Below are 20,220 nucleotides of genomic sequence, written 5' to 3' on the forward strand. Positions count from 1 at the left end.
GACTTACTAAAACTAAATTGCATTGTTTTGTAACATAACCCTTGGAAATCTTAGAGGTAGTACTGGGAAACAACACAGCCATCTCTGAGAGAGGAATGGAGAACATGAGTTACAGCTTAGTCAATGTAATTTTTTATTTGAAAAGCTATTAGGACCAAGTACAAACTGCTCATTTGAAACCTTCAGCCTAACCTCACAGTAAAACTAGATGGAGTAAGCCATAGGAAAAAAGAAATACAGTGGAAAGTGCTATTGAAAAAAAAAAAAAAAAAAGGTAAATGGTCAGAACAAACCATACATTAATCAAAAACAAGCAAACCACCAACACGGATAGGCAGAAGGTGCTGGAATGTAAAATTTTAATTCTTGTGTTGTACTCTGCTACAGTGATAGCTTTAGCCATATTTCTTTTGGATTATAAACTATTGGAGATACAGTTCTTCCACTTAAAAATAGATCTCTGCTACTTTAAAACAAACCTTCATCTATTTTTAAATGCAGGAGGCATCAACATTACTTATGTATTGCTGTGAACCAGAAAACAAGAATGGGTGTGGCAGGCAACTCCTAGCTTGCAAATAACTGAGCAGACCTACTGACAAGAACAATAGTACTGTTATGTTAACAAGGCCATTGAGCAATAAGCACCATGGAGAATGAACAGTTCATAAACAAATCGATTTTCAGGACCTAACATGGGCAAACTCATTAAAGCCACTGCATGATGCTGCTCTTCTCTTGTCACAGAGGCTGTCAAAGGGATGATCATGCTGTCTGTTCTGACAAGTTAAATTATTATACTGGTTTATTTGTATGAATACATTTTCATTTGGTGGCAGGACATGAAACTTACTGACTAAAGGACCCCTGAAGACTCCAGTGGAGAGAAGAAACCCAAGTTTCATGTTGTCAGCACTCAGACAGGATGGCAGAGGGGCTGGTTGCAGCCAGTGCCATGATTTTGTCGTCTCATCCTAAGGTGCCTCAGCCAAACAGTCCAGGAGCTCTGTTAGAGCTGCAAGGTGATGCCTCTGCCTGTCCTTTTGCAGCTGTAGGGACCTGGAGCTGGAGGGGCACAGGTGGGCACCTCAGAGTGACCCTTGCCGGGCAGTGTTTCACTTTTGACTTTTCAGCTATTCACACCACTTCATGACACCCATTTCCGGGCACAGCTCAGTCTGAATTATAAAGTAACACAGTGTTATGGAACTGCTTGGAAGAATGGCTGTGTTACAGAGTCGAGGGGCACGGGATGAAGGGAGTCCTGTGGGTATAAGTCCTGCCTATGGAGGTGTATATGGCCCTAACCTCACCTGCCTTCCAAAAGGTTCTGTCATGCCAGACTAAGGAATGCACTGCAATGCAACTGCAGAATGCATCTAGAAGGGGAGACACAGGCATTCCTTGTATGCAAGAGGAACAGAGTTGAACAAAGATGATCAGGGACTGGAGTATCTCTGTTTTGAGAAAAGGCTGTGGAAGCTGTGCCTGTTCAGCCTGGAGAGGAGACAGCTGAGAGGGGACCTCAGCAGTGTCTGTCAGTGCCTGCAGGGAGAGGCCACAGGAGGGACCAGGCTCTGCTCAGTGGTGCTGAGCAATAGGACAAGAGGCGAGGGGCAGAAACTGATGCACAGGAAATTCCACTGAACATGGGGAAGAACTTTACAAGCATGGGTGACCAAGTACTGGAACAGATGACCCAGAGGGGCTGTGGAGTCTAACTTCACAGATACTGAAGAACTGTTTGGAGACAGTCCTGTGCCATGTGGTCTGGATGATCCTGTCTGAGCAGGGGGACTAGACCAGATGACACGCTGTGGTCACCTCCAGCGTGACCCACTCTGTCACACTGAACTCGTCACACTGCAAAAATGGACTACAACTCCCAGCATGCCCCGGGCCGCCAGGCCCCGCCCCCGCCGCGCGCGCGCCCTGTCGTGTGGAAGGTGAGCGCGGGGCAGGCCGGGAATGCGAGTCGGGATTGGCCCGCGTGCGCCCCGCTTTCCAGCGTGCCGGGCAGCAGGAAGCGGCGGCGGTGGAGAAGCAAGCGGCGCGGCGAGGAGCTGCTCCCGGTGAGTCCCCGGCGGAACCGCCTCCCCACCCCTTGGAGCGCCGCGTCGTCGGGCCGCGACCCGGCCGGGAATTGAAAAGGGATCGATTTAATGCGCGCTTTGATGACGTAATAAGGACTAACGAGGCGGCGGCGCTGCCGAGCGCCAGGCTCGGGCCGGCAGCGGTCAGGTCCCCTCTCGGAGCGCCTCGCGGGACCCCTGCGCCTGCCGGCGCCTCCCGCACTGCGCTCCGATCCCCCGTGTGCGGCCAGCCCTGGGCGCAGGCCAGGCCTTCCGCCTTCGCCCGCTCCGGGCACTCGGCGGCCTCTCATTGGCTTCTGCGCCCGGGGCGAGCGCTGCCCGTGCCTCGCGATTGGCGGGGGTCGCGCTGACTGACACGGGCGGCCGCCAATGAGGCCGCGGGTGGCCGCGGGGCGCGCGGGCCGCAGCCCGAGGGAAGCGCGCGCGGGTGGCGGGAGCCCCGGGTGGGGCGGAGGCGGCGGGGGCGCCGCCTGGCGGCCGCTGTTCCCGCAGTACCGGGGGGAGCGGCACCGACCCCGCGTCCGCGCTGCGGGCCAAGGGGCGGGGCGGGATCGAGGCCTGCGGCGTGCCTGAGCGTTGGTTTTGAGGAAAACATGCGGCAGTGTGCATCAGGAATTCCTGCTTCTGCACTGCACAGCCCGCGGCTCCCCCTTTCCCAAGATGGCGGTGTTGTGGGCACTCCGCATCAGCTCCTCCGGGTCAGCCGACCTGCCCCAGCACTGCCCCAGCGCTGCCCCGTCTGCGACTGGGCCATCCTTGTGCGGGAAACAAACATCTGGTGCCTGAAGTCCGAGGAGTTCCAGATGTAGCCCAGGAGAAGAGCAATAATAACATGGTTTCATTGAGGTGGATTTATAAAAAAAGCTCGGCTAGAATCATACAAACATCACATGAAATGCGTCTAGGGTTACAAACTTAAAAGGCTAAGACAGTATTTCAATGAGTCTTTCAAGGAAATTGCACAGGCAGCTGAAGCAGTCTGTCCCTCATCTGTGGGAATTTGGATCACTTCTGTCTTTCTTGCTCAGCTGCTTTGTTTTCCCAACTGTACTTTTCACTCCTTCCGCCAAAGCAGTCACGCTCTTATTAAACATGTGCTGTTTTTCTGCGGTATGACTGGGGTTTTTAAATGAGAATAATAAGTGAAGCTGCAACTGCATTTAGATAAACAGTAAATTCACATTTTTACTAGTTCTGTGTAAATTATTGACCTGCCTAACATGAGTTGTATGTTTCTTACTATGTTTTTTAAGAGTTGTAAGGAAAAAGCTTTTTAAAGTATCTTGTGTTTGCTGAGCTAAGGTTGCTCTATTATTTTGAGTTTTGCGGTATTTCTTTTAAAATACACCTACAGTCAGTTTTGGAAGTAAACCAGAAGTCATGGGAGGTGAAAATCACAAGAGTTGGAGGTCAATTTTTTTATTTTTTTTTTTTTTTAGGAATTATGCTTTTAATTGCAAGTCATCTGCCATTTTATAAGATGGCTTTGTAAGATTACTATGATTTTATAAGATTACTTTTATAATTGTGTCAAAAATGTGCAAGAATTAAACTGTGAAGTAGGTAGCTGACACCTTCCCATGTGAGACTTTATGTGAAATACCAGATGATGAAAGAAAGGTGGGAACTTCTGGTTGTCTGTTTTAGACCCACCATTACAGATGAGGTGAAGAGAATACAGCAGCAGCATTCACTCCCTTCCACCTCATCTTCCCCTGCAGGCTGGGCTCCTCTCCCCACTTGAAAACCCTGACAGTTGTTTCTGGTGCAGAATATGGACTATGTAGAATTTTCTTAAGGAATAATTTGCTTTGATGCTTGGTCTTTGTGTACTGTCAAGCCTCTTCCAACAAGGAGGATTTAATCCATGAAACAGAGAGTAGCCAGCAAGCTCTAAGTAATGTCCAGGTGTTAGAAAAACAAATTACTTGTTGGTAGAATTGCCTTCTTAAACTTATGAAGGCATACTTAAGTGATCTCAGAACTATAAGGGCAGGCTAACAAAGCCTGGGAAAAGGGGTGTACCACTGACAGTGGACACAGAGAATGCTGAATTCAGAGGCCACAGGGACATGTAGCAGAAACTCCACATAAGGAGGAAGAAACAAATAAAGCAAACTCAGCAATTGTGCTGGAATCAGCTCTAGCTGGGTAACAGGTAATTCTGGCTGAGGAGGATTGCAACGACCAACCCAAGAATCCCACTGATTCAAAATAGGAGAGACTGAATGTGGACTAATCAGCACGGGAAGCAAGAAAATAATGAACCAGTAGAAGAGAGAATAATAATTGGTTACTTATAACCAATGAATACTAATCCTTTTGCTTGCTAAAAATGTATAATTAGTAAAAACATTTTACAGTTGGGTACTTGATTTGTGTAATTCCACTGGGCACCCAGGCTTACACAACTCTGAAATAAATAATCAGTGTCACCTGGAGTGTGTAGTTACTGGCTCGTTGCACACTAGGTAACGAATCAAACTTTTGTGGACAACATTTCTGTGGTTGGCAACGTAGCAATAGCAGGCAGGGCTGGATTTCCCTAAGTAGTTGCTTCTTCTCTACGTATTTCATTCTCTTGGCAAAATGACTTCTTCATGGGTGACTTTTTTTCTGAGAGATAAGAAGGGAGTGTGTTTTGTGGTGTAAACAGGAACTCCGTAATTCTTTTTTTCTGCAGCATTCTAAGTGTAAGCCATGTTAGTGTGGGAGTTGAAGATGAGTGTTGCTGCATGGATATAAAGTAACTTTTCTGGGAGGTAATTTGTGAAGTGCTTTAATTGAAGCACTTGGATGCTCTCCTGAGGTTCTTCTGCATAAGCAGCAGACTACTGTCTGCATCTCATCCCTAGGTACCAAGTTGTGCTAAACCTCTCCAGGTCCGAGATCCTCTGCATATTCCACCCTGAGCCAGCTATGTTTATTGTGTTAGTAAGGGAGGAAGAGATATCAAATTACAAGCACTATATGTCTTTCTCAGAAGGCTGGCAGAGAATATTTCACTTTACAGAGGAAGAACTGTAAGTAGGATGGATGAATAAGCTTGACAGTAAATGAAATCCCTGGCAATTGTGATGCACTCAGAAGCTGAAAACTGCTGCTCTACTAGATCCATATTTAAAGTAAACATCCTGTGTTTGTGAGCTCCAAAATGTCACTTAAATATAAATGTTTTAAGAACTGTCTGTTAACCAAGTGGTATGATGGGATTGCAAGAAGTATCTATATGAATATTCTGAGATTACGCTGCTGCAGTGTTGAATAAGTAGCTGTGGAGATGTTGCTTTGCTGCAGTATTTACTTCAAGGGTGGTGGGTCCTTCCTGAATCTGTAGGATAAGGAAACCCACTTTGGTGTTTCTTCATGTGTCCAAATAAGACAATATTCCATATCATTAATGGTGCCATTTCTTACCTGTCAGCTAACATTGGGTAAAAAATCTGTTAGCAAGACAGTTTTTCCATTGGTTTTATAGTCTGACAAAGTGCTAGTTAGTTCACTTTTGTATAATTTCCTGACTGAGCACAGTATTTACTGAGTGGCACAGTATTCTTACTGTCATATCCCATTTGTTTTGCAGACCAGTGCTTCTGCCATGGAAGCTGAGGAAACGATGGAATGTATCCAGGAATTTCCTGAACACTATAAAGTTATTTTGGATAGACTGAATGAACAACGTGAGCAGGACCAGTTTACAGATATCACTCTGATCGTCGATGGTATGTACAGGCGTGCAACCAGTTGATATTCAGAGGATTCTGAAAGCTGTGCTGGGATGCTGTTGGATTTTTCATGGTCAGGTGTCAAATTGGGCTGTGAACAAATTCCTGGTTCTGTACCTGTGTGCAAGTTACTTGCAAAGTTTCATTGTAGTGAGTAATAATTTTGCTTCTGCTTCCCAAACGTGGTATATTTAATGTGCTAAGGATTCCCAAAACATTGTTAAAATATTTTTCTCTGACTTGATCTGTTTGACTGCATGCAGAGAACTTTCACAAATACTTTGTATTTAAATACAAAAACCCACACCTTAAAATAATATTTACTTCTCACAGCAGCTTCTCTGGTATCTGTCTACTATTTTAATGTATACTTTAAAGAGGGTAGCAGCACACACTTTTTATACGTGTTCTAAGGGCATAAGAACTGTTTAAAAAGGATAATGAGCATACAAGTGCTTATTATCTCCTTAGAAAAGGTGGTATGTGATAGATCAGTTAAGCCTCCTTCATATTCCAAACACTTCTTAGAATGGATCAACACTACAAGTGGACAGAATATAGGCGGTGTCCACTAGGACAGACTTAGCTAAATTAGTACCTCCTGATCTTTAAACAGATAGCAGCAACTCACTTAAAGAAGAAGGATACTAGAGAGTCTAGATTAGAAGGAGGTAAGCAAATGAAGAAAAAAAATATTCTTCAGGCACAGCCACAGTTTCGCTGACGGTTTTTGAAATATTTTCTCCTACTCTGTCATTATCAAATCCATGTGTTGCGCTCAGAGCTGGTTTTGTGTGCAGCTGAGTAGTTCTAATCCATGTTGCTTCCTTTATCCCTATACCATTAAGCCTTATGAATGTTCATGCCTCCAATGGGGAGAAGAAATACAGATTCTACATATTGGTTTGAAAGACAGGTGTATGCTAAGGAAGGCAGGAGCCTCGCTTGAAATGGAAAATGTAAACCCACTGCCTCCGTATTATTATAATTTTGAAATTAAGGGGCTCTCAGGCCCCTTGATATATGGGAATAGGAATAACAGTTCCTTACTATGAAAATTAATATAAAAATGCATTAGCACAAGAAAACCACTGACAGAGTCAGAATACAACCTGACACCCTGTTGGTCAGGGTGTTGGTAGCACCATGGTGGCTGCAGTCCTCCTGGCGTGACAGACCTGGTTCTGTTGAAGCAGTGATCCTGTAGAAATGCTGTAGTTTTCCTCTGAAGATCCAGTGGTGGTGTAGATGGATCTGGTGTTCCCTCTGGGAAGCCAGTGGAGAAGGACTGCCTGTGTTGTTCCAGGTTTCAGATTACATCCAGGTAGGAATGCTTGGCTCCTCCCCCTGGGTGGAGCATCTGACATTGGGGTGATGTAATTTTATCAGTCATGCAGTGAGACTCAATGGCCCATCAACAGAAGAAATCCTTCTGGAGGGAGGATGAAAGAGATAAAGAACACTGCCCCACCTGGCTTTAACAGATGGTACTTTGGGTAACATCTTGAATTGCAACCTAAAACACTCTGGAAAAAAATAGAATATAGATATGTAGCAGTGAGGGTGGCTGCGACAAACCTTTAGGTCCCCTGATTTCAGAGCAGAGGGTGGAGAGAAAATAAATAGGAGCAGGAGCAATGGTTGGCACCAGGAACACTTTAATGAGGAATAAAAGAAAATAGGGTTTGCCCAAAAGGCCGAACAAAAATAACCAGGGAGAGAGAGCTCCGTGGGAGGGACCAACCAAAGACAAGAACAGAGGAAGGCACGACAATATATAACCTTAGGGAACGAACATTCTAGTAGCCTAGCCACATAGGGAGCAACATTACCCAGTCTGTAACTGACACATAACTTACTTAACATAACAACAGAGGGGTATATTGGGAAAGACTTTTAGATTGCTGTTAACTTGAATGAAAAATTCCCATGACTTCAGATAGATAGGTGGCTCTTAAGAGGCAATAGTCGGCTAGCTCAGGTCCCTGGCCAGGCTTAATTCCACATAGATATTCTATAACAATAGAAGAAAGAATAGAGCAGAAATACTTGTTCTGTGGTGTTTATGCTGGCAGTGGTGATAACATACATCAGTCTGTAGGAGCAACAAAAACTTGAAACATACAGAGCTGAGCCCAAGACATACAGAAAAATGTTAGGATAGAAATTTCCCATAATTCATTGCTTAAGCATCTGAAAAGAGAAAAATGTGAGTGAGGCTTTAGCAAGGTCAGCAATGTCAGCAAGGTTCTGTGTGAGAAGGGACGAGCCAGCTGCAGTAGAGTCGTGTTACAAGAAGCAGCAGTCAGTATATGCTGCTGGAATAATGTTTGTGTTTGCGCTGGGTGGTCTTTCTTTTTGCATTTATTCTGCACTATGGAGGGGGGAAGGTACCACCCTAAACCAACCTTTTTGTCTTCCTTTGCAGGTCACCATTTCAAAGCTCATAAGGCAGTTCTTGCTGCCTGTAGCCAGTTCTTCCACAAATTCTTCCAAGATTTCACTCAGGAGCCTTTGGTGGAGATTGAAGGTAATTGAGAAACCGCCAGCTATTCACTTATTCACCAGTCTTCACAGAAGTAATCATGAACGCTGTTTATTTCTATCTTTAGCACACCTTTTATAGGGTTCTACAGGGTCTGCGGGCAGAGCAAGCTACTATTGGCTAACACACACAGTTTACATTTTTTCTCCTACACACAAGCCTATTGTTTTGCTTTACTCTCTCTTCAGCAGGCAAGTTTTAAGGATTTTAGCCCTTAATATCACGACTTATTTCAAAGGCTGGTTTGTGCATACAGGCCTTTACTAATATATAAAATATATCAACATCTGACTTGTGCAAATAAAAGCATTCAGAGTTGTGTTGTCAAGCTGGATATTATTGTAGCATCCTTAGTACAGGCCAGTGCATAGAATCACAGACTGTTTAGGGTCAGAGTAATAGAATGTTAAGATCATCTAAGCCCAATCTCACCTGCCATGGGAAATGATGCCTCCCAGGAGACCAGGTTTATCAAGGCCGTGTCTGGCCTGGCCTTGAACACTTGAATATGCTTGGTCATTGCAGTTAACTTTCTAGATCTTCGTTCATGAGTTGTTCTGTGACAGCTACCATCACTGGAAAGAAAACCTCCCTGAAAAAAAATCAAAATTAGAACAGTATTAAATATATTGGGAGGGAAAATGTGAGATTATGTTGTGCTTTTTCATTTTTTTTTTTCCTTTCGCCTAATATATGGCTAGTGAAGGTCAGGCAGACCCTGTATATGTTTTTAGGACTAGCAGTACTGGACAAAAGCTTTCCCAGAGAAAACCCATTCTGGTCAGCTAAAAAGGCTGTCAGTGATGGCCAATGGCAGAAGCCTTGGCTGGGATGTAAAAGCAAGGCAGACATGGAGCAATACTTATGTGATAGGCAGGGAGGAAATTAAATTCTTGGAGCAGCATTTCAGCCTCCAGGAATAGCATTTTTTTGTTCAAATGTATATATTTTTGGAACAGCGTTTTGTCCATCTTATAATTCCTTTTATCTTTGTCATGGCAAAACTCCACAGTTGTTCCAGACTCACATGATTCTCTAGCAGATTTTTTTTATTCCAACATGAGTGAGGTTGGAGCTAGGTGGTTATAAATGTCTCTTCCAACCCAAACCATTCAGTGGAGCCATTTCAGGGTGTGATTGTATGAAACTGGTGGCTACAGTACTGTGATCAAAATGATGTGTGTGCAAGATTCACTGGGAAGATGAGGCTGTGGAACTGTTGGAGGTAACTTGTTTCTCTTGCCTGTATGCAGGTGTAAGTAACATGGCATTTCGTCACCTAATTGAGTTCACCTATACAGCAAAACTAATGGTACAAGGTGAGGAAGAAGCAAATGATGTTTGGAAAGCTGCAGAGTATCTACAGATGCTAGAAGCAATCAAAGCCCTTGAAATCAGGTAAGCACATAAGCCTCTTTTTCTTCCCAAGACTGAAGGTGAGAGTCTGAATAAGGCTTTTGCAAGAGGTGGCTGCCAGTATTCTTCAGTGCTGTTCCTTATGCTGGAACCTCCTTAACTTGTATAGAACCATATATTCTTCTACTATAACATACATGTTAGAATTACACAGGGTAAAACAAGAATGTCACATTCAACTCAATGACAAGTGACATGGCTTGTGAATGTTGCTGATGTTTTAGGACTGTGTGTTAACTGATAAGTTACTCTCTGTGCTGTCTGATGGCCCACACTTGTCAGACAGCTGGCTGTACAGTGACAGTGTCTCTGGTAATCACACAACATTAGCAAGTTTGTGCTGGTGTTTTGATTTCATGCAGCTTTTTGCTGTTTCTGAGAGAATAATCAGTGATCTTAAAGTCTCTTACTGCAAAATTAACCTCTCTAAGTTCTTGAATGAATGTAACTATTAAAGTCAGTTTTATGTGGGTTCAATACTCAATCAAATGTTGCTGCAGCACCTGTCATCCAGTACCAAGATCTGTAATCCATTGCCAAAGTCTAACTTGAAAAAAATGGGTGTCAGTCCCATCATGCTGGTTTTTATCCCCTTTCTTCCATTTCACTTCCATAAAGTGCTCTCATGTTTTCATTCCTTCTTTATGCTACACTGGTTGCATTTGGATCATGATCCAGGAGCTCCTTGCAATGTACCTCTCATCTTGTAGACATCAGAAATCCCAGCTATATGAAACTGGGTTTAGCTACGCTGTTTTCCTGTGTGTGAGCAGACCAAGGTGCCATTTATAAGCTGTGGCCTGCATTACATCATTAGTAACACATCTGGCAATATGACTTAGAGACACTGGAGGTCTTGTCTCTTGTTACTAGAAGGCGTGGAAGTGATAGGGAGTGCATTACATGAAAGGATGCATCATGGTGCAGAGGAGGGTTAAAAGCACAGTTTACTCCAGTCTGTTTGACGGGAAGATAGCCACTTATTTTTGAAACTGGTGATCAGTAGTAAAACCTGCAGCACAGTAGTGATGTGGATGACTTGAAAGCATTGAACCACTCAGCTGTACCTGTGTTTGAGATGATGTGCGAGCCCTGGCATTTTGGAGGAGGCGGGGTTGTGTGTGTGTTATTCGAGGAGAACAGCACAGAGCTGAGGCTAGTGTTTAAGCCTAGAAAATTAAACTAGGATACTCCTTTCATATCCTGGTGGCTTTTTTATGGCAGCTGTTAGCAATGTGCCTGCCTGAATTATGGGATATGGTAACCCTTGTGTGTATAACCATCATGTGAATTCACAGCTAAAGTGTTTTCTGACAAGCTCAAAGTCCTGCTTGCAGTTGCACACACTCCAGAGCTTAAGAGGTAAATGGCATAGGAGGGACTTGAACCTTATTTCTGAGTAGGCAGGCCAAAGAATTAATTATTTTAGAAGAGTTTTTCTTCCAAGTAAAGAATTTTGCAAATTTTTAGATAAGTCATTAAGTTAACTTGCTTTTCTTCTTGATAGATGCTTTGTATTATTCAAGCAGAGCTCTTTATTTTAAATACTTAAAAATATTTTATCAGCTTTAACAATGTTATTTTACTGCACTAAGGTGTGTAGATTCAGGACAAATTAGCTTCTGATGTGCACACAGATAATGTGGTCGTCATTCAGCTTTGAGAAACAGCTAGAGGAGTGTTGGATACAGAACCTGATTACTAGGCAGGAGCTGTTATGTCATTGTTAATTGATCTTAACCATATTTATGCAAATGCTTTTCAGGAACAAAGAAAATTCATCACCCTTAGAATCAAATGAAGCACAAGGTAAAAATAAACCAAAAAAGAGGAAGATTGCTGAAACCTCTAATGTTATCACAGAAACACTGCCATCTGTAGAATCAGAGCCTGTTGAGATTGAGGTCGAGATTGCAGAAGGGACAATGAAAGTGGAAGATGACAGCATTGAAACTCTTGAAGAAGTAGCTTCTGCAGAGCAATCCATAAAGTACATACAGACAACAGGTACATCAGATGAATCTGCTTTGGCTCTTTTGGCAGATATCACCAGCAAGTATCGTCAGGGAGAGAGAAAATGCCAGATCCAAGAAGAAGGTGATAGTGCAACTGACTCCTCGTGCAAACAGGTAGAAGGTATTGAAATTGTGGAACTTCAGCTGTCACACATGAACAATTTATTCCACTGTGAGAAATGTAACCGTTCATTTAAATTGTTTTACCATTTTAAGGAACACATGAAAACACACTCTACTGAGAATTACAAATGTGACATATGCAATAAAAGATACCTACGAGAGAGTGCTTTGAAACAGCACCTCACCTGTTACCACCTTGATGAAGGTGGTGCCAGCAAGAAGCAAAGACCTGGCAAGAAAATACATGTATGCCAGTACTGTGACAAGCAGTTTGATCACTTTGGGCATTTTAAAGAGCACCTTCGGAAGCACACAGGTAAGAACATGCTACAGTCCTGTGCTTGTGGCCTTCATTCTAGTATTTTGGGCTTTTGCATGTTTTGGGGAAATAGATCATATGCTGAAGAAAATAAATGAGTCCTGAGTGTTAGAAGTTCTAGTTATAACTAAAATGGTGGTATATCTTTTTGTTCGTGTTTTTGTTTGTTCATGTTTTTTTCTTTTCCATTGATGTAAACTTTTGGGGGATTGAGTCAATCAAAAATAGTTACCTAAAACCAGAAAGCAGTAAGGAAACTTCTCTGTCAAGTCTATTAATTCTTAAAAGATTTTTTTTTCAAACTATTTCCTTAAGGCATGTCCCCTTCTTCAGAAATAACTGAGGAACTACTTCTATTTTCAAAATTTTCTAGTAAATATTTTTGTTGAAATATTATTTGGATCACAGTCTTCTTCATGGAATACAGTCTAGAGAGTTTCTTTATGTAAAAGAACTTCTGAGCAAGTGCCTATTAGACATAAAATACCCTCAAAGATTTATGTCTTGTACCATCTTGTTTGGAAGGTTTTAACCTTGCTCTTGTCTCATCTCATCTATGATTTGAATTTTCTTGGTTAATTAAGCAAAACTACTAAAACTGGCAAAACATCTCTAGTCATTATAATACACTTTTTTTACTGTGAAATCTGCTTCTTTGAAATGTGGGTATCTTTTGAGTACAAAGTGATTTGTGCTTCTCCTTCTTTTTAGTATGGGAGATTACTTCTTCATCTTGCTGAAAAGTCTGCTGACTGAACAGACACTGAGAATGACACAGATACCTGAATGTAAAATATATGTGGTCTTGATCTTCCAGATGTTTTTGTTTAATATGCCAGTCATGAGTCACAAGTAGAAGTTTAATGGAGGGTAGCAGCTCTATTTCTTTTGCAGCTTATCATTGTTAAAAAATTTAATTAAAATTTCTTAATTTAATTAGAATGTATCTGTGTATGGGACTGCTGAGTATTGATATATGGCAGTGTCCAGTCTATTCCCAATAGCCTCTTAAAAGCTCCTTTTATAAACAAGCTTTGGGAAGTCCTTATCCCTTGTAAAGCAAGGAGTGTTTCTCCATTATAAGCAAGTCAAATAAATGCTAGTCTATTCAGAAAAAAATTGTGGCAGATAACCAGAGTAATCCAAAATACGTGATATGTCGGTCACTCTTGCAAAACAGGGTTTTCAATTAAAAGAAGACTAGCATGCCACAAGAGGTACAAAATACTAAATATATATTGATCTAGTGAGTATAAAATGGAATCTAATTACTTTCAGTTTAGCATTTTCAATGTTAAAATTACAATTATGATTTAAGCTTAAAATCAGAACAGATATCATCATTTAACTGTGGTCTCCTAAAAGAATGAAAAAGCTCCCGTTCTATTAGAGGCTTTCTAAATTCTGAGCACTGTACACCACTGATTGAATGCTAAACTGAACTTGAAAGTCATGTGAGACAATGTGCTAAAAATATTTGATCCTGTTGTTGTTCAATCTCTACACCAGCAAGTACATTCAAATAGCAGTAGTGCAGTAATAGGATGATAAAATGGCTTGGGTTGGAAGAGACTTTAAACATAATTTAGTTTGACCCTCTGGGACCATGGACAGGGTACCTTCCACTAGACCAGGTTGCTGCAAGCCACATCCAGCCTGGCTGTGTACACTTGTCAAGGATGGGACAACCACAACTTCTCTGAGAAACTTGTTCCAGTGCATCACTACCCTTTGAGAAAATACTTTCTTCCTAATATCTAACCTAAACATACTCTGTTTCAACTTAAGGCCGTTCATTGTCATTATCACTACATTCCCTTGTAAAAAGTCCCTCTCTGGCCTTCCTGTAGACCACCTTTAGGCACTGGAAGGTGCTGTTAGACCTCCCCAAGCCTTTTCTTCTCCAGGCTGAAAAACCCCAATGGTCTCAGCCTGTCTTCACAGCATAGCTACCAGGAGGATCTGCTCCGTGATTTTTAGGGCATGGAGATGAGACTGACTTGCCTGTAGTTCCCGAGGTCTTCCTTATGTCCTTGTTTTGAAAGGGTTATGCTTCTGCTTTTCCAGTCATCTTGAACTTCACCAGACTGCCTCACCTCAAATTTTATGTACAGTTGTTTAACAATTTCCTTCACCAGCTCTCTCAGGACCAGCAGATGCATCTCATCAGATCCCATGGACTTCCTTTTTGTGTTTGAGTTTGTCCAGGAGGTCTTTCATCATCCATGCACACTCTGTAGAATCACAGAATGATTTGCATTGGTAGGGACATTGAAGATCATCTAGTTCCAAACCCATTGGTTGCTTGGGCGAAGTCCATGTTTTTTGACCTGCAAAACTGAAGGCAGTTTAGCATCCTCTGCCTTTCCTGGACAACACTCTCTGAAAATGTAGTATTTTATAAGCATTGGGGGAAAGTTCCCACCATTTAACATCTTTCTATAGCTTTTGAGTGTGTGACACTTAAGCTACTTGTGAATTTCTTTTGAAAAGCTAATTAAGTGTGAAAAAAGTGTGAAATAGCTTCTATTTCTTTAAAATATTTTCCCAGAATAGTACTATAATTTCCACAAATGCCTTAAAAGCTCCTGGTAATTGTTACATTGGTTTTCTTCTGAATGAGAGTTACGACTGCATCAGTTTTCTGCCCTTTTATGCTGAATTTTCATCTCTTTTTCTGCAGAGTAATCCAGTTGGCCACATCTTTGCAGCCTATTTATCAACCTAGATAAGAGAAAGAGGGGAAGAAGAGAGACCTGAAAGAAGACTGGGTGGTTTTGTACACTTACAAATCCTTGTGTCTATTTTAACAGGTGAAAAACCCTTTGAATGTCCCAACTGCCATGAACGTTTTGCTCGGAATAGCACTCTCAAATGTCACCTGACAGCCTGTCAGTCAGGAGCTGGCGCTAAAAAGGGAAGAAAGAAGCTTTATGAATGTCAGGTGGGTAATGGAAGTATGTGAGTCTGAGTTTAGGTACCTCCCTCCTTCAAGGAGCATGGGAGTACTGAATAGGAGAGGCAGTGAGAGTGGGCTTATGTCTCTAAGAGCTATTTCAGTAAAATAATTCTGAATCACAGAATATACAGAGTTGGAAGGGACCCACAAGGATTGAGTCCAACTCCAGGACACCCCAAGAGTTATGCCATGTCCCTGAGAGCCTTGTCCAAACACTTCTTGAGCTCTCTCAGGCTGCTGCTGTGACCACAGCCCTGGGGAGCTTTTCCAGTGCCCAAACACCCTCTGGGTGAAAAATACCTTTTTTGATATCCAGCCTAAACCTCCCCTGACACAACTTCAGGCCATTCCCTTGCATCCCATCACTGGTCCTGTCATCTTCACCAAAAAGAGGAGATCAATGCCTGCTCTTCCTCTTCTAATAAGGAAGTTGTAGATGGTAGTGAGGTCTTTGGATCACATTCAACCACTATGTGCAGATAAATTTTCACATTTAAGTATCTCAGTTTAAAATATGGAATTACTGATGTGGAGCCTTATGCTACTTACAGTCATTGAGATTCTTCTGGGTAGGCTGCATTTTACTGGTCTTTCTGCTTCCTTTTCAAGGTTCTTGATACACTCACCTAGGCCTTTCGCACTTCTAAGCACGCTTCATTAAAAGTGAAGCCCAAATTAAAGTCCAAAATAAAAATTACTATTTTATTTCTTGTTTTATTATTTTCTGTTTGATACCAAGCATATGGATTTTGTCAGGAAAGAATTCAAATTTATGGTGGCAATCTGTAGTATTTTTTTAAGCCAAATAAATGCTGTAGAGATTGCTAAGGTACTTGGTCAATATATGTAACTCACATTTGAAAAGCTATTGAGATAAATCTCACTTCAATTTTAAAGAGCTGATTCAAGTCATAACTCATTTTCTAAACTTCCTTATCCTGTCAGAGATGTTGTGAATGTGGATTTGTGTCCCTTCAGCCTGCAGAAAATGCAGCAATTATTGGATAAATTTTTAGGTTTTCTCTTTAGAATTGAATTTGAACAAATAAATCTCTGTTCACTGAACAAAGAAGAGAAAAAAGTGTCCTTTTTTGATTAGTCCTTTTGGTGCTCTTCAGTGTATGCCTTGAATACTGAATTACATTCTGTGTGGCAAGAAGTTAATATGTGCCTGGCCATTGCTGATAATCATTATCTTTATGTATGACTAAGTAATTTTGAGTACTTAAAATATTAGTATTTTTAAAACTGTGTGTGCAGTCTCTTTCTGAAGTGTGAGCCTGAGGGGGGGGAGGAGTGTGGCAATAGTATTATAACCCATTTTAGCAGACTTCAGCAGCAAAATGGATATGTTTGTCTCAATTAGACAGACCTGCTCTTGAGTTAATTCTGTCAGATACTCCCTCCATCATCTTTCTGTGCTGTTGCTTAAAATTATGAAGAAACAGAACGTCCTGTTTCAAAACTGTTGGCCAACAATGAAGGGGGGTTGAAATGTGTGTTCTTGTTGCTTTCTACAGCCAAACACATTTGCATGGACAAAAGACTCCTGAGCCCTGTGTGTTTTTTTACTCCAAGCCTGATTCTACCCCACTCTTCTGTCTCTTCTACCCTGCACCTCATTTATTTCCGCAGTCTCTGTGTGTTGTTTCCCAGCTATTTACCTACACTGCCAACTGAAGGGAGCTCTGCTTTGTGAAAACAGCTTGTCTGCAGTTGAGGCAGTACTTCTGGCTGGAAAAGAATGAGAGGGATGGAGTTTTAAAAGTTCTATGTCCTGAAATCACTCAAGGGGGTATTTTTAAAATCACAAAACGGAAGTGTTCAACCTAGCCTGTTAAGCCTCACAATGTCATGAGCAAGTGAAAGCTGATAAGAAAAAGTTGTCCTTTTAGTGGTACTGCATCTAGAATGTCAGTTAAACAACAGTTTGTATTACAGTTTCATTGCACCTTATTAATGCCTAAGTATCTTTCCACCCAAAACACTAGTGCCAGACATATATTGATTGGGGTATGATACTGTACATGAATTTCAGATAAGAAAACTTTCAATGCTCTACTGACTTACGGTTTTTGCAGGTATCTCTTGTACGAACAACTCAAAATAGCTCACCATTCTTTAATAAAGAATAATTAAATATCAAGTCTGCTGTTCATTTGAAGCTTTCATCTCAGCTTTTATCTTTAACATGTATGTTTTTTGAATCCAAGTAGCAAGAAGCTTTGCAATGTGAAGCCATAATCTCAGATAGGCAGTGTATTTTGTCACATTTCTGTTGGCACTGTTTAACATGCTGTATCTTTTGTTTCAGGTTTGTAACAGCGTGTTTAACAGCTGGGATCAGTTCAAAGACCACTTGGTAATACACACTGGTGACAAACCCAACCACTGTACCTTATGTGATTTGTGGTTTATGCAAGGCAGTGAGCTGAGAAGGCATCTCAAAGAAATGCACAATATTTCAGAACTGTTAGTGACAGAAGAGGTTCTTCCAGTGGAAGCTATGGAAGCTGAACCAGTAACATCAATGACAATAATAGAACAAGTTGAGCAAGTGCATGTCCTACCAGTAATTCAGGTACAAGTGGATCCTGCACAGGTAACTGTGGAACAGATGCACCAGGATCTCATACAGGACAATCAAGTGAAAGGCACACAGATGGAGGAACTACAGGAACAGGTGCAGATTAGTTACTTGGAAGTTGAACACATTCAGACTGAACAAGGTGCAGAAGTTCATGTGGAGCAGTTACATGTTGAGCATGTAAATCAAATACAGATGGAAGAAGTACAGGCAGAACTTATAGATGGCACAGACCTTGAACAAGTAGAATACCAAAGTGTTGATCAAGGAGAAACAGAAGAAAAGGATCCTAATCAAGCAGATGATGCAGATAAGGAACATCATGAGCAAGCTGAAGACTTAAAAACACAACAATTAGTGGACACACAAAATGCAAAAGTGGATGACTAGGACAAATAATGACACTGCAGTTTTAAGAATGAAATACCAAATTATTTTTGTTAACTTTTACATTGGTTTTTGAACTGTCACTGGTCACGTTTCCAATATGCTGTTCATAGGAAGCTGGACAAGTGGACCAAAATTAGCTTTCTTCATGTACAATTAAACTTCTCTCATATGTGAAAAATACTTCCCCATTCATGTAGTGCCATGGAACAGAAACTACCACAGACATGGACAACTTTGTGAGATTTTTAGCAATGAATAGCTTGTATCATTGTTAAAGCATTCCTGGGCATATGTAAAATTAATTTCACCTCTTTTCCTCTTGCAGTAGAAGCAAAGTCTTGTATAAATTTGCAGGATGTCTGTGGCAGGAGAATCAGTAAAATCTGAGGGGTTCTGCTGTAAGTGGCAATTACATACCTGTCAATTTTCAGATCTTAACTTTCAGGCTGGGCTAAAAGCACTGTTGCTGGAGGTCTCTGAGCACAAAAGTCCTGTGCCTTTTCAACACTGAGTGGTTAAATTTCCACAAAGTTTATAGTTTTTGAGAGCTTAGTTCTGTAAAAGGCAATGTAGGTAATGTTATAGTGCTTTATATTTTCGCTTGAAATTGCCGGTTACTGATTTTCTTTTTGCATTAAAGTTAGAGGTGGGGGGCTGAGGGAGGGAAAAGACTTCACTTGGAGGCAGCAGGACACCCTAAAAGGGACACTTAAAAATAGGAAAAGCTTGGTAGAGTCTGTGATAAACATGATTTGGAAGAAAGCTACAAGCAGACTTTTCTTTTATAAATAATCATTTTTGAAAATGAATATGTTTTAACATAAACATAGAGACTTGTCTGTATGATATCAGGTTCTTGGGGGTTTTTTTAATGAAATTCTGACACTTGGCAAAAAGCTGTGCTAAACATAAAAGTAAAAGCCATAGGTATGAGTGCTAAACTGTGGATTGAAAAGTAGAAGTGTAAATACTTTAATCAATATTAGAAAATAAAACAATACCAACCATTAAATGTTGCATTATTTGTTTCATCCAATATATTGGGAACAACTGAGTGACTGGCAATTAAGTGCCAAGTTTCAGTGTTAAGGATCAATCTCACTCTTAGTATGAGTCATAGCTTTTTACTGTAAAGTTAGATTAGTTTAGAAAATGCTTGTCTACAGTCAAGGATGTTAAGGATGTCTTAATTACTGTTGGAGGTTAGAGGTGCTCCAAACTCCTGAAGAAACTATTTTCCAAGCCTTAAATGAAGGGAAGAATTTTTACAAGGACAGTCCCTACTGCTCTTGGTAATACCATAGGTCTTTGTTAAAATCAGACTTTTCTATTCAATATTCAAATGCAGAACTGTTTCTTAGGATTTGTGCTTCTATTTAGTTACATTCAAAATTATTTCACCATAGCTGTGAGATACTGTTGCAAAAGAAACATGGATCACAATTAAAATTAAACAATTTGATTAATGTAACTTGCATTCTTTTTTAATCATGTTTTGTGTTTTCTCAGATGCAAGTAATCTGACGAGATTCTGTGCCAGGGAAAGGATGTGGCCCAATGTTAATCATGAAAGTAAATTTTAGCTATTTATGTCTGGTTTTTGATAAGCAGCTTGTCTTCCGACTACTTGTAGAGGATAGGCCTGTTTTTTTGGCAGCCAAGCTCTAAAATTTTTTATGTATAAACGCATATGGACCACGTTTGTCTCGGTAGAATTAAAGGAACAATCTAACTGTGCATCTGACCCACAAAACTAGCTTTTGTGTAGATTTTAAGTAGAATGTAAATTGAGCAGTTCCATGGTATCGGCAGCAAGGCTGTGGTTGGTAAGCAGAGTTGGGCTATTTCTTGGTTCTGTGTTTGCTCTCCCCTTTTCAACAGTAGTTCATATGGATTTGTAGGAAAGGAACGATGCTCTGCAGTTGTGCCCAGCGGAGTCTGTCCTAATTCCCAGTGAGTCTGGGAGGGAGCATGGTGTCCCCTCCTCACCCTGAGGGACATGGAGGAAGGCTCGCCTCAAGAAATAACTCTGCTACAGTGGGCCGTTC

General features: G+C 41.3%; 1 protein-coding gene across 8 annotated transcripts; it reads left to right on the forward strand.

Moving 5' to 3' along the window:
* The first annotated feature begins 1,944 nt into the window (after positions 1-1,944).
* On the forward strand, positions 1,945-19,184 carry ZNF131 (zinc finger protein 131). 8 transcript variants are annotated; one of them, XM_015615324.3, is made up of 8 exons: positions 1,945-2,072; positions 5,677-5,815; positions 8,247-8,348; positions 9,617-9,761; positions 11,545-11,908; positions 12,011-12,233; positions 15,050-15,180; positions 17,510-19,184. In XM_015615324.3, the coding sequence occupies exons 2-8, from the start codon at positions 5,692-5,694 to the stop codon at positions 18,170-18,172; spliced, it is 1,752 nt and encodes a 583-aa protein (XP_015470810.1). In that variant the 5' UTR covers positions 1,945-2,072; positions 5,677-5,691; the 3' UTR covers positions 18,173-19,184. The 8 variants fall into 8 exon arrangements, with proteins under 8 accessions (XP_015470810.1, XP_015470814.1, XP_015470808.1 ...); XM_015615328.3 differs by having other exon boundaries at positions 11,545-11,588; positions 11,823-12,233; XM_015615322.3 differs by having other exon boundaries at positions 11,545-12,233.
* The last annotated feature ends 1,036 nt before the right edge of the window (positions 19,185-20,220 follow it).

Source organism: Parus major, chromosome Z (assembly GCF_001522545.3).
Source record: "Parus major isolate Abel chromosome Z, Parus_major1.1, whole genome shotgun sequence".
Lineage (NCBI taxonomy): Eukaryota > Metazoa > Chordata > Aves > Passeriformes > Paridae > Parus > Parus major.